Source organism: Sorex araneus, chromosome 2 (assembly GCF_027595985.1).
Source record: "Sorex araneus isolate mSorAra2 chromosome 2, mSorAra2.pri, whole genome shotgun sequence".
In the NCBI taxonomy this organism is placed as follows: Eukaryota; Metazoa; Chordata; class Mammalia; order Eulipotyphla; family Soricidae; genus Sorex; species Sorex araneus.
In genome coordinates, this window is record NC_073303.1 from 299,530,956 (window position 1) to 299,545,012 (window position 14,057).

The following is a 14,057-nucleotide window of genomic DNA, read 5'->3' on the forward strand; positions in this document are numbered from 1 at the left end:
ATCATTAACCAATCCTAATTTCATCTATATTTTGGAGCCAGGTTTACTTAAGTTGCAATATGCCGATATAAACATTTGTGTTTGAAAATTAACTTCTGCAAATCCAACTATCAGTACAAAGCCAGTGAAAAAGGGAGATGAGGAAGAAAACAAATGGAGACCTTGAAATATTTTTTAAGTAGTCAGGGAGTTTTATGAATGCACTTAGTCCTTTAGCCCAAATAGGAGAGCTGGATTGAGATGTGTAATTGTCTTTTTGTCTTTCATTAACACTGTCTTTTCCTTTACTCTTTCTTTAATCTCCTATTTCTCCCTACCACAAGGCTATTCTTCTAAGGATTTTGAGGGGCATCTATGGACTTGTCTATATTCTTTCCAAGTTCTCATAGTTTTGCTCTCCTTTTGCACCTTTATATTTCATGCCTTGATATTTTATTTTCATCCTTTCAGTCCCATAGTTCTCATACTCCATAAGAGAAACAGTGCACATGTTAGAAATTCAATACAGAGTTAGACAGTCATTGCAGTAAGAGGATGGGGTAGGTTCATTCAGTGGACATCTAAAGGTACAAATGGGTTAACTAATGTGGAAAATCAGCTCCCCAAAAATAAATGCCCCAGGGTTGTGATATTCTCCTTTGGCAAATAGTTTAAGTCTTAGAGTACAAAGGACTTGCAAACATGCATTCAGGAAAGAATAGAATAGATAACACAGTAAACAAAAATACACCCAGGAAAAAATAAGATGAACAGCTTTGGGTCTTTTAGATGTCTGCTGATTGGCTATGTGAAATAAACCAGTTTCTGCTCTTAATATATCTACTGAATATCGATATGCTTACCCCCTGCCTTAATGTTATCTGTCAATAGAAACAATGGCTCATGTGCTGGGAGCCTGGTAGAGAAGTGATATTGTATTGAATATCTGTTAGACCGCTGACGGCTGCCCAGGGGACTCTAAGGCTTGGGCACTCATGTGTGTTTGATTGTTTCCTTATGTATGTGTCTCATTTTCTGCAACTGACCTTTGGCTGAATGGAGGAAGTCAAAGGTGCCAATCTGATTGGCACTAGACAAATTAATGTGTGTGTGTGTGTGTGTGTGTGTGTGATTTATGACAGGGAATAGCTTTTACAAAGCTGCATGGTGGGAGTGACACATAGCCTACAAGGAAGAAGATTAAAGTATCTAAACCTTACATTTCCATCCCGCAATAATACTTGCAAACCATAAAGCTTTGTTGCTGAATGCTTTCCCCTGGGAATTCTGTCTTGGTAATCAGGTTAAGTGGTTCTAAAAGCTCCCAGGGTCCCAGTTATTTACCTTTTCTCATCGTGTCTGTAAGATGAAGAGCCCCGGCCACTGGTCCATATAAACATCTTAGAGGATGTTGGTCCAGGGGCTTCCTTCCTCTTGGTGGAAGTCCTGGAGCAATGGCAAAAAGACCTGAAAGAAGTACACACTGAAGTTAAATCCACTACATAAATATGGGGTGTGCTTTATCAATGGGAACCAATGGCTCTAAGCGACTGACTCTCTTTTCAGTGCTAGGAGTTAAATCCAAGATTTCAAAAAATAAAAAAATATCCAAGATTTCATGCGTGAAGAGCGTCTGACTTGCATCCCTGGTCCTGACTTGCATCCCTATCACTGACTTGCATCCCTGGTCCTGAACTGAGTCTCTTAAATAAGGTCAGGTTGCGTTGGTTGTAGACTTGTTCTAACCCCTTGGAAATATTCTAAGAATAAATAAAAACAAACACTGAAGGGCTACAGGGAGAGTACAGAGGGTAAAGTGTTAGTCTCGCACGCAGCTGTCCCAAGTTCAATCTCTGGCACCACATATGGTTCTCCGAGCCCCACCAAGTGTGATCTCTAAGTACAGAGTCAGGAGGAATTTCTGAGCACAGCCGAGTGTGGCCCCCTCAAACAAACAAACAAACAAACAAACAAACAAACAACATTAAAGCCCTCCATTCTTTTCAGAAATGTGCATCTATTGTTTTTAAATTTCCTAGTTGTTTCCAAGCCTCTTCTTGGATCTAGATCCACGGCCTTAGATGTTCTAGTTTAGTGTTAGAGTCACCCCAAGTTGTCTCCTCCCCCAGCCCCCAGTATTTGCTTTTTTTAAAAATTAATTTATTTTTTAATTAGTGAGTCACAGTGAAGGTACAGTTACAGATTCACACATTTTCGTGCTTGTTTTTCCCTCATGCAATATTTGAGAGGCCATCCCTCCACCAGTGTCCATTCTCCAGTATCCCTCCCATCCCCTCAATCCCATCCCCCCTACCCCACCCCGCCTCTGTGGCAGGGCATTCCAATTTGATCTCTCTCTCTTTTTGGGTGTTGTGGTTTGCAATAGGGGTATTGAGTGGCCATCATGTTCAGTCTTAGTCTACTTTCAGAGTGCCTCTCCCTTCCCACGCAGGATCTCCAATCACATATTACGTGGTGTTCCCTTCTCTATCTGGGATGACTTTCCCCTAACATGTGAGGCCAGCTTCCAAGCTATGGAGCCAACCTCCTGGTATTATATATTACTATTCTTGGGTATTAGTCTCCTACTCTGTTGTTCTATATTCCACAGATAAGTACAATCTTTCTATGTCTGTCCCTCTCTTTCTGGCTCATTTCACTTAGCATGATACTTTCCATGTTGATCCACTTATATGCAAAGTTCATGACTTCATCCTTTCTAACAGCTGCATAGTATTCAATTGTATAGATATACCAAAGTTTCTTTAACCAGTCATCTGTTCTAGGGCACTCGCCAACCCCCAGTATTTGTATGGCTTCACAGTCTAAAGTAAATAATATTTTCCCAATATTTTTTTTCAGATTTGATATTAAAATTTGATTTTTATATTTTCTTAAAACTACTTTCACGTGTGGTGATGAAATATCCCTTTAAAGATGCTCTACTGTTGCCAAAGTGTGGGTTTCTCCCGTGGTTGATAAGTCTTCTTTCTAAGAAAATCACAGTAGCTGTGGTTTAAAACCTTTAGCTGTTAGATGCCAGGCTTATAGGATTCATTGTTACTTATTATGCAATAAATAATGAGAGCTATGAGTTGCATATCAAAGAAAAATAATATTTAGCAAAAAGAATAAAGGAAAATGATCCTTGCATGGATGCACAGTCATGTATGACTTTCCTTTTGAGCACAATATTAATGGTAAGCATGTGAATGAAAATATTAGTGAGTCTAGATTATCTTATTTATTTCATGTCAGATACTCTGCATATATTATCTACACATATGTCATGAAATCCATATGCATGTGTCTATGCTATGCTTATGTCATGAAAATTTTGCAAGATATGTAATGCTGTTCTGAATTCTCTCAACTAAAGTGATACTTCCTGGAGACAGAGGTGTTTTCTCACCTTTAGAAAGGTATATCCATACTGCAGACCACTGTCTGCTTCTCTACAATTCTCACTTTCTCTGCAGAAAGATGCATTACAATCTGGCCCAAGGATTCTCAAGCTGTAATGTGAGAATTAGGGATCTTGTAATAATGCAGATTCTGATTCAAGGGGTCTATGATGGGAGTTGAGGTTCTATATTCCTATCAAGTTCCTGGTGATGCTGATTAGCTCCATTTTGCAGGTAACATTGCCAGCCAGGGCTTGGCACAAGTACTCAAGTGCTTGATTATAGGCCCAACTAACTTTTGACAATGTCAGTTGTCAGATCACGAGGTGGTCTTGAATAGTTAACTTTTTTCTAGGCCAGGGCTTAGTGTTTTTAAATATGCATCACAGAGTCTGAACATAACCTCTAAGATTTCTTATTTCCAAAAATTTTGTGATTCATTGTATTTTGGGTAAATTTTGGGGGGTGGGGTTACTCCTGGCTCAGTGCTGGGGTACTACTCCTCACTGGTGGTTAGGTGTGCCAGGTGCTGCCAGGGATTCCCACAGGCAAAACATGGCCCTAAGCTTTTCTGGGGTTCCCACATGCAAAGCATGACCCTAGACTTATTTTTTGGGAGGTCAAACCTGGGGTATACACAGGGGCTACTTCTGCCTCATACAGTCAGGAATTACTCCTGAAGGTGCTCGGGGGACTATATGGGATGCTGGGAATCGAACCCGGGTCGGCAAATGCCCTATCCACTGTGCTTTCGCTATGCTCCAGCCCCCGGCCCTAGGCTTTTGAGCTACCTTTCTCTACATTGGAGAATAAATCTAGGCATGTTCTAAATCATAATGTCCATGTCCTAACTTTCTGGAAATAGGTATTCTTTTACAATCCTGAGATCTGCATCAGAGATCTGTATCAGGAACAGAAGCTTTGGGGAATGGTTTAAGGACCAGCATAGAGGCAGAAAGTCCTTCTTCTCCACTGGATCTCCTTGGATGAATGGCAGAAATAAAGGGATCCACACAAATGGATGCTATAGACTATTTTAGGGAGATCTAGAAGTATGTTTTGATTTGGGATATGTAAAGTTGTGAGTTTAAAAAAAAATTCAAAAACATCCAACAAAATATATCAATTAATTTATGCATTATATTCAATCTGCAGAAAATAAAAATGCTTTTAATGTAAGTTGAATGAATTACTCTGTGAGCATAAGAATTAGCTTTAACTTTTAGGAATTGACTTTAATATTGGTGTGGTTGGAGAATTCTGTTCAATTTAGTTGATTCTCAAAAATTTGGGGACAGGTTAAAGATGAGTTTGAACCTACCCTACATAAACGATATGAGTTTGAGTCACAGTTTGAGTCTAAGTAAAGCAGTTAATTATGGAGTTTCTGTCCTATTCATTTTTATCATATAGTATTTAATAGACTTACCATACATACTATATATTCTTTAAAATAATTCCAAGTGAAGGAGCTACAGTGCTCTCTATACTACATACTATATAATATATAGTATAGAATACTATATTATAGTGATTTCAGTAGAGTATAGGGTACTCTCAGATTGTATAATTATTCTAGTGCACTTGCTCTGTTGTTTAAAGAAGATTCAGAACGGGGGAGATAAAGGTTATATTTATTCTAATTAACTGTCTAAAGCTTATTAAAATGGACTTAATGGCTCCTTAGTTTATTGCAGTAAGTGACTTTGGAATTTCTCTACCTTGGTTTTCTTTCATAAAGACTAATTGTTCTTTAAAATCCGTTAAGTTGGCTGTTAATTAAAAAAGAAAGGGCAATACCAAAAGCAAACAAAGACACCACTAAGAAAGAAAATTACAGACCAATTTCCCTGATGAACACCGATGCGAAGATCCTCAACAAAATACTAGCAAATAGGATCCAACAACTCATCAAAAAGATCATACATCACGACCAAGTGGGATTCATCCCAGGGATGCAAGGATGGTTTAACATTCGGAAATCAATCAACATAATCCAGCATATCAACAAAAGTAAAGATAAAAACCATATGATCATATCAATAGATGCAGAGAAAGCATTTGACAAGATCCAACATCCTTTCATGATGAAAACCCTTGCCAAAATGGGGTTTGGAGGAACTTTCCTCAAGATAGTCGAAGCCATCTATCACAAGCCTACGGCAAGCATTATCCTCAACGGGGAAAAACTAAGGGCCTTTCCTCTGAGATCAGGCACAAGACAAGGATGCCCACTCTCACCACTCCTCTTCAATATAGTACTGGAAGTACTTGCGATAGCTATTAGGCAAGAAAAAGAGATTAAGGGCATCCAGATAGGAAGGGAAGAAATCAAACTCTCACTATTTGCAGACGACATGATACTATATCTAGAGAAGCCTAAAACCTCTACTAAGAAACTCTTAGAAACAATAGACTTATACAGTAAAGTTGCAGGCTACAAAATCAATACCCAAAAATCCATGGCCTTCATATATGCAAACAATGAGGCAGAGGAAAGGGACATGAAAAAAGCAATCCCATTCACAATCGTGCCCCAGAAAATCAGGTACCTCGGAATCAGCTTAACCAAGGAAGTAAAAGACCTTTACAAAGAAAACTACATAACGCTACTCCATGAAATCAAAGAGGACATGAGGAAATGGAAACATATACCCTGCTCGTGGATAGGGAGAATCAATGTTGTCAAAATGGCAATACTCCCTAAAGCATTATACAGATTCAATGCGATCCCTATAAGTATACCCATGACATTCTTCAAAGAAATGGATCAAGCAATCCTAAAATTCATATGGAATAACAAACGTCCAAGGATAGCTAAAACAATTCTTGGGAAAAAGATGATGGGAGGCATCACCATCCCCAACCTCAAACTTTACTACAAAGCAGTAACAATTAAAACAGCATGGTACTGGAACAAAGGCAGAGCCGTAGACCAATGGAACAGGGTGGAATATCCCTACACACAACCCCAAATGTATGACCATCTAATCTTTGATAAGGGAGCAAGAGATGTGAAGTGGAGCAAGGAAAGCCTCTTTAACAAATGGTGCTGGCACAACTGGACAACCACATGCAAAAAAATGGGTTTAGACCTTGACCTGACACCATGCACAAAAGTCAGATCAAAATGGATTAAAGACCTCAACATTAGACCACAAACCATAAGGTACATTGAAGACAAGGTCGGCGAAACCCTCCACGATATTGTAGATAAAGGTATCTTCAAAGGTGACACGGAACTAAGCAATCTAGTAAAAACAGAGATCAACAAATGGGACTACATTAAACTAAAAAGCTTCTGCACCGCAAGAGATACAGTGACCAGAATACAAAGACTATCCACAGAATGGGAAAGGATATTTACACAATACCCATCAGATAAGGGGTTGATATCAATGGTATATAAAGCACTGGTTGAACTCTACAAGAAGAAAACATCCAACCCCATCAAAAAATGGGGCGAAGAAATGAACAGAAACTTTACCAAGGAAGAAATACGAATGGCCAAAAGGCACATGAAAAAGTGCTCTGCATCACTAATCATCAGAGAGATGCAGATCAAAACAACTTTGAGATACCACCTCACACCACAGAGACTAGCACACATCCAAAAGAACAAAAGCAACCGCTGTTGGAGAGGATGTGGGGAGAAAGGGACCCTTCTTCACTGCTGGTGGGAATGCCGACTGGTTCAGCCCTTCTGGAAAACAATTTGGACGACTCTCAAAAAATTAGATATTGAATTCCCATTTGACCCAGCAATACCACTGCTGGGAATATATCCCAGAGAGGCAAAAAAGTACAATCGAAACAACATCTGCACATGTATGTTCATCGCAGCACTGTTTACAATAGCCAGAATCTGGAAAAAACCCGAATGCCCCAGAACAGATGACTGGTTGAGGAAACTTTGGTACATCTATACAATGGAATACTATGCAGCTGTTAGAAAAAAGGAGGTCAAGAATTTTGTAGTCAAGTGGATGGGCATGAAAAGTTTCATGCTGAGTGAAATGAGTCAGAAAGAGAGAGACAGACATAGAAAGATTGCACTCATCTATGGTATATAGAATAACAGAGTGGGAGACTAACACTCAAGAACTGTAGAAATAAGTACCAGGAGGTTGACTCCATGGCTTCGAGGCTGGCCTCACGTTCCGGGGAAAGGTCAACTCAGAGAAGCGATCACCAACTACATTGTAGTCGAAGGCCATGTGGGGGAAGGGAGTTGCGGGCTGAATGAGGGCTAGAGACTGAGCACAGCGGCCACTCAACACCTTTATTGCAAACCACAACAGCTAATTAGAGAGAGAAAACAGAAGGGAATGCCTTGCCACAGTGGCAGGGTGGGGTGGGGGGGAGATGGGATTGGGGAGGGTGGGAGGGACACTGGGTTTACGGGTGGTGGAGAATGGGCACTGGTGAAGGGATGGGTTCCAAACTTTGTATGAGGGAAGTATAAGCACAAAAGTGTATAAATCTGTAACTGTACCCTCACGGTGATTCTCTAATTAAAAATAAATAAATTAAAAAAAAAAAAAAAGAAAAAAAAAAAAAAAAAGAAAGGGAATAAGTAGTAGCTTTAAAGATGACAGTATAAAGGTCCACTGGAGGTTGAAAAAAAAATCCGAGGCTTCAAATAAATGCCCAGAATATGTTAATGGAAGCTGATTTGGAGGCTCTATCTTAGTTTAAAGTGAGCCCTCCTGAACTCCTTAAGTAATTATATTAACACTGCTCACTATATAAAAAAAGAAACATTTCATTTGATTGTGATAAGGAAAGTGATGAAAAGTCCCTCACCCCCTAAGAGCACTCTGAAAAAAATTAAGTAAGTGGTTGCAATCTAGAATGAAACAAAGCTAGTGTTGGTGGCATCACAGGGGAGGAAATCTTAATCAGATTTCATCAGCAAATTACCTACAACCCGAGTGAACTTGGCACAACGCAACTATGGCATCCTATGAACATGCTCTTAACTTTGGATGGAAGCACTGTGGCAGTGAGCTCAGAGCAATTTCTTTGTCCAGGAATTTATAAAGGGCCCTTTACCGTTTCTCTAGCACCTGCTTCACTGGTTTCTGTCTCCCTTGCTTGCCCCCTTCACTACCTGCACCATCTCTATGAAACCTTCGCTGTTTGAGTCAACAACTCCCTCAATATCACGTCCCAATTCCTGGTACTCACTTTGGCTAAAGCAACAGACAATTTATCCTATTTGTGTGCAAATCTGCCTCTCCTGCTGGGCTTGGAAATTTCCACGGTGGCTGTGTCTTAGACATGTGAAGGCACAATACAGGGCACAAAGATACCCCTGATCACCAAAGTACTGGCTGGAAAACACAATCATAGCTGTCTCCTGCAATGAGGCTCGTAACTCCTTGGTGCAATTAAAATCTTTCCATCTCAGCTCAGGATGTTTTTCTTTTTTTATCACTTTCCACATCCTCTCTTTTTCTTGTCCACATTGTTCCAGCTCCTTCTGTCTCTTTCTTGGATTTGGACAGAAAGTTCTATTGCCTGCAGTAAGATTTTCCTTAGAAAGGGTAGCATAGCCTAATGGAAAGATGAGTGAGAGCCCATTTATTTATTCGCCTTTTGGGAAAACCACCTCTTTGTTACGTGCTTTTGAGCAAATCAACATGTCTGCATCTTAGTTTCCTTTGCTGTAAAAATGAGAACAATAACATTTGCCTTTCTGGGATGCAGAGAAGATGAAATGTGACAACAGATGCAAAAGTATCTAAATTAGATCAAGGCACATACTAAATACTAGTTAACTTCTCCCTATCCTCAACCCCCACCCCTAGTTATTTATTTTAAAAGCCAATTTTACCATTTTTGAAAAAAATCAATTAAGTTGCATTGTACTTGTACATTGAAACTATTGATTTTCCCCTCTATGGGTCAGTGGTACTCAATAGAAAATAACATTTTTCTGAGCTATTGAGATAATAAAACCTGAAGTACTTGTACTTTCACATGAAGTTGATAGCCATTGTAAGGAAAAGGAACATACATATGATCCCTGGAAGTCTGACCACACATTATAATAATCTTAAACATTCTTAAAAATACTGAAGCCAGGATTTCAAACCATACCAAGGGGGCCCTTCTGGGGTGGGTCTTAGGTGTCTGGTATTTTTTTCAAAAGCTGCCCAAGTCACTCTAACATGTTATATGCTCTCACTTAAGTTGAATTTTTTTTTGTTTTGGGGTCACACCTGGAGATACTGAGGGGGTACTACTGGCTTTGCCCTCAGGAATGACTCCTGGTGGTGCTCTCTGGACCACATGGGATGCTAGGAATCAAACCAGGGTTGGATGAATGCAAGACAAGCACCCTACCTACTGTAGTCTCTCTCCAGCCCCTAAGATGAATTCTTTATGAAGCATTTTCTTGCCTCTAGAAGCTTTAGTTGGGGAGTAAGTTTCACATGTGCGCTGCAGTGACTTCTCACTTCCTACCAGGAAGAGGCCTTGAGGTGACAGCTGCAAGGACAAGTAGGATTTGAAGAGAGAAGGAGCAAGTTGGATGCAGTTTTCTCTTGTCAGTGGCCTTGAGCTGTGCATATGGGATACTCTTAATGCACTTTGCTTTATTAGACAGCAAGCGGGAGCCAATGGAACTATTTAACACATAATTACATGCCTAATCTTGCATGAAATTGTAACACTAATGACATCACAGCAGCAACTTAAAAGGTCATTCTAAGCACAGATATTTAGAAATACTTCTAATATATGCGATATTATCTTTGCAGATAGGAAATTTTATATATTCTCCCTAGGAATTGACTTGCTTTAGCTTTAGGGCATTTGAGGGGAGAAACTAATTGTTGAGTGTTTTAGACTTGGTGTTTTCGACTTGGTGATTTAAAAGGTTGATGCCAGATGTTAATTAAGACACATCCAAGTGTGAGCCACCAGTGGTACATGCCAGAGTCTATATTTAGGCATTTAGGAAATACTGACACTTTTTATTCTGATTTTAAGGATCTTTGGTAGATATTTGGCAAGATTTACTAAGTGTTTTTTTCCATGTGCCAGATCCTGTCCTGATGCTATTAGTGCTGAATTCCCTGTGCCTGTTTCCAAGGAATGCAGAGGTCATGGAGAAGTTAGAGTAGCAAATCGACTTTTGTATCCCACTACTAGACACCGGAACTGCTCTAAGGGTGCTATGGTGCTCCAGCGGCTATGTCCAATAGTCACTGGTCTTTCCATGTCTTACTAAAGTTTTGCTATGTGTGCTACTGCTGGTTATTTCCTTCACTAAGAGTGTTTTAAACTCTCAACTCACAGGACAAAGCTTTCGTGGCTCCCTTTCCTCTGTTCTATAAGTTGCTTCCTTTACTTTTTATTGGATTCCTACTTCTCCTTTGACGCCTTGAATCCTCACCTCATTTGGGGTATTGGCAAGTCTTACTGAGTAGTCACTTGGCCATGACAATAACATAAATGTAAAAACTTTTCTTTAATGCTCCAATTTGAGGTTGGGGAGATTATATGTGGATGGCTCTTTTTGCCGTCCAGTTGTCAAGGTAGAGAAAAGTATGGCTGAACTCTCTGAACTCTTTGAGAAGAATGAAATAAAAGGGAATCGAGTTCCTGAATTTTGATTGCAAACTGCTTTCTGTAGCTGAGTTGAACATGCCTGAGCTCTTTTGTCAGGAGTTGGGTGTGGGAGTTGCTTGTGACTTCTGTCATGCTTGTGGGCCAGCTGTTGTTCACGCAATCATCACTTAGGTTTTGCAATTCAAGTTAAATAATGTACCTGTCCTTCAGTCTACTGGTGGTTTGGACCATTGGATCCAGCAATTCAGAGAGACTCTGGGCTCCTAATCTTTACTCTGTCTCTGAATAACTATAACTGAGGGCAAATACTCTACTTTCCTTGCTGCCTCCCAAGTGTTGCCACCTGTAAAAGGGTGACTGTACCACTATCTTCTTTTAGAGTTGATTCATATAAACTTATTCATGCATGAAATGTTTATTGAAGTTGTGATCAGTTTATTGAAGTCACTAAATAAAGATTTGAGATGTGTTTGAGATATGTTAGAGAATACAACAGGCAAGAACCTTCTCTTATGGAATTTATAGTGTGGAGCAGGTGGCAGACTGGTCAGAGGAGTGTAAATGGGGTCTTTAATATAAGGTTAGCATGCATGTGCACACAATGAAATATGCTTTGCATCACATCTACAATCACAGCAGCTTTCAGAAATGACTTAGTTGAAAGAGCCTCAAAATTAGTTTCAGCCTGAAATCTCCGTTCTGCAATGTAGTAATTGTGTAGACTAAATACATTGTTAAGCCTCTCTGAACCTCATTTTCCTCATCAAGAAAATCAGACTAATAACATATCATAAAAGATTTTTGAGTAGATGATTTCCAATAATGTATGGCATTGAGTAGGCACTCAGTAAACGTTAGTTAAGGAAAAATTCTATCCCCTGAAACCCCTGACCAGTTGGCCTTACCAATACATCAAACCCTTCTGTTAATTCTTTTTATTTTTTCAAAAAATTCTATGTAGAATTGAAAAACACATTTCGATATGGTCTTAATTAGTCCACTATTCCATAATTCATGCCTTAATGAGATTTTCAAGTGGATAATCACAAATGATGTTCAATTTGATCCGTTCCATGCTACATATTTAAAGCCACTTTAATTGTTAAACACTCACTCTTTGGGCATCACACATACACAGCTGGTGTGAGAAAACCTGCTCATAACTCACAACTCCTAGATTGGTACAAATGACAGTTTTATCCTGAAACCATTCATCTCTTCCCTGTGAATGCAGTTTAATCTTTGCTTTTATTTCAAAATCAAGGGAGGTAAACTATAATAAGAATTTTTTTATAGAGAAGAACTAGAAATGTCAGCAAGAAACATAAAGGTATTTGGTAATTCTAAGCTACACAAATAGTGTATTTATGCATTGTTTCATAGATGTCTGACAATAACTCACATGAGATGTCTTCTTATTTATTGGAAGAGAAAACTCATATTCATAAAAGTGAGGTTAATTAGGTATTAAGTAATAAATTCAGAATATCAATTCAAGCCTGTCCAAGCCCAAAGCTCTCTCAACCTGCACATATTTTACTATAAAACAGGTACCAGAGTTCATACAAAGCAATAATGCTAAATGATGTTGTAATAATTTTCTTCAAGTATCACAATATCAGGGTAGAAAGGAGAGTAACAGATGGCAGAATAACACATCAGGAATGATAGGAAGGAAGAACATCTAGCACAGCAGCAGCAAAATGGCATGCAGATCTGAACCCAAGTTTCACTACTTAGCATTATGGTATTTAAGATTAACATTTAGGATAGCTGGAGGAACCAGTTGGGATAGGAGATGCATGCTGAAAGTAGATAATGGATCGAAATGATGACCTCTCAGTGTCTGTGCTGCAAGCTATAATGCCCCAAAGTAGAGAGAGAGTATGAGGAATATTGTCTTCCATAGAGGCAGGGGGAGGGTAGGAAAGGGGAGGTATACCCAGGATATCGGTGGTGGGGAATGTGCACTGGTGGAGGGATGGGTGTCTGATCACTGTGAGATTGTAACCCAGACATGAAAGCTTGTAACTATCTCACAGTGATTCAATAAAATTTTAAAAATGTAAAAAAAAAAGATGAACATTTAGGTTGCTGATTTGAACTTTTTTCCCCCTTTTAAATATAAGTCTGTAATGCTATATATTTCCTCCTTAGTACAACTTTTGCTGTGTTCCATAGAATTGGAAAGTTGATTTTTCATTCTAATTAGTTTCGAGGAATGTTTTACTTTCTACCTTGATCTCCTTCTTAATGCAGTTGTTATGTCATAGTATGTGATTGATACTGGAGAATGTTTCATGTGCAGCAGAGAACAATGTGCATTTAGTTTTGGGGGGATGAAAGGCCCTGTATATGTCCATTAATTCAGTTCTTTTAGTTTATTATTTAGGGTTCTTATATCTTTACTGATATTCTGTCTGATTAGTCTATGTAGTGGAAAAAGTGGAAAATTAAAGTCTCCCAGTACTATTGTATACCCATCAATGTGTTACTTTTGGTTTGTGAGCAAAAGATATAAACTTTACTAACCTGAAATCTGGTGTATATGTGTTGATAAAAGTTTGTACTTCTTGATCTATTGTTCCCTTAACCAGTTTCTGTCCCTACAGTGTATACATTCAATAAATACAAAAAGAATCAATTACGCATGGTAGATCCTGGCAAGCTATGTAGCGTATTCGATATGCCAAAAACAGTAACAACAAGTCTCACAATGGAGACGTTACTGGTGCTTGCTTGAACAAATCAATGAACACCGAATCGACAGTGCTACAGTGCAATGCTACTGAGGGATCAAGCTAAAGATGAGCGTGATACATACTTTGAAAACTTTAAGTCATTTAAGAGAGGGACAGAAAAGGACTTTAGGGAATTCAAAAAATGTTCTGTTTTCATGGATTAGTAGAACTGATCTCCTTAAAATGACCATCCTACCTAAATTATCATATATATTCAATGAAATTTCCATCCAAATTCAGATAACATTCTTTAATAACTTAAAAACAGTTATAAAATTTCTGTAACATTATGTAAAGCCCTGAATAGCCAAAGACACACTATGAAATAAGAAATTGAGACGTATCTCATTAC

The 14,057-nt window shown here is 38.9% G+C and overlaps 1 protein-coding gene across 2 annotated transcripts in view; it reads right to left on the minus strand.

The window, feature by feature from the left end:
* KCNMB2 (potassium calcium-activated channel subfamily M regulatory beta subunit 2) overlaps positions 1–14,057 on the minus strand; it is a 322,932-nt gene that overhangs the window by 41,405 nt on the left and 267,470 nt on the right. For both annotated transcript variants that reach the window (XM_004603093.3, XM_055129646.1), the window contains exon 2: positions 1,324–1,446. In XM_004603093.3, coding sequence (XP_004603150.1) covers positions 1,324–1,379 — 56 coding nt within the window. In that variant the 5' untranslated portion in view covers positions 1,380–1,446. The remainder of the gene's footprint in view (positions 1–1,323; positions 1,447–14,057) is intronic.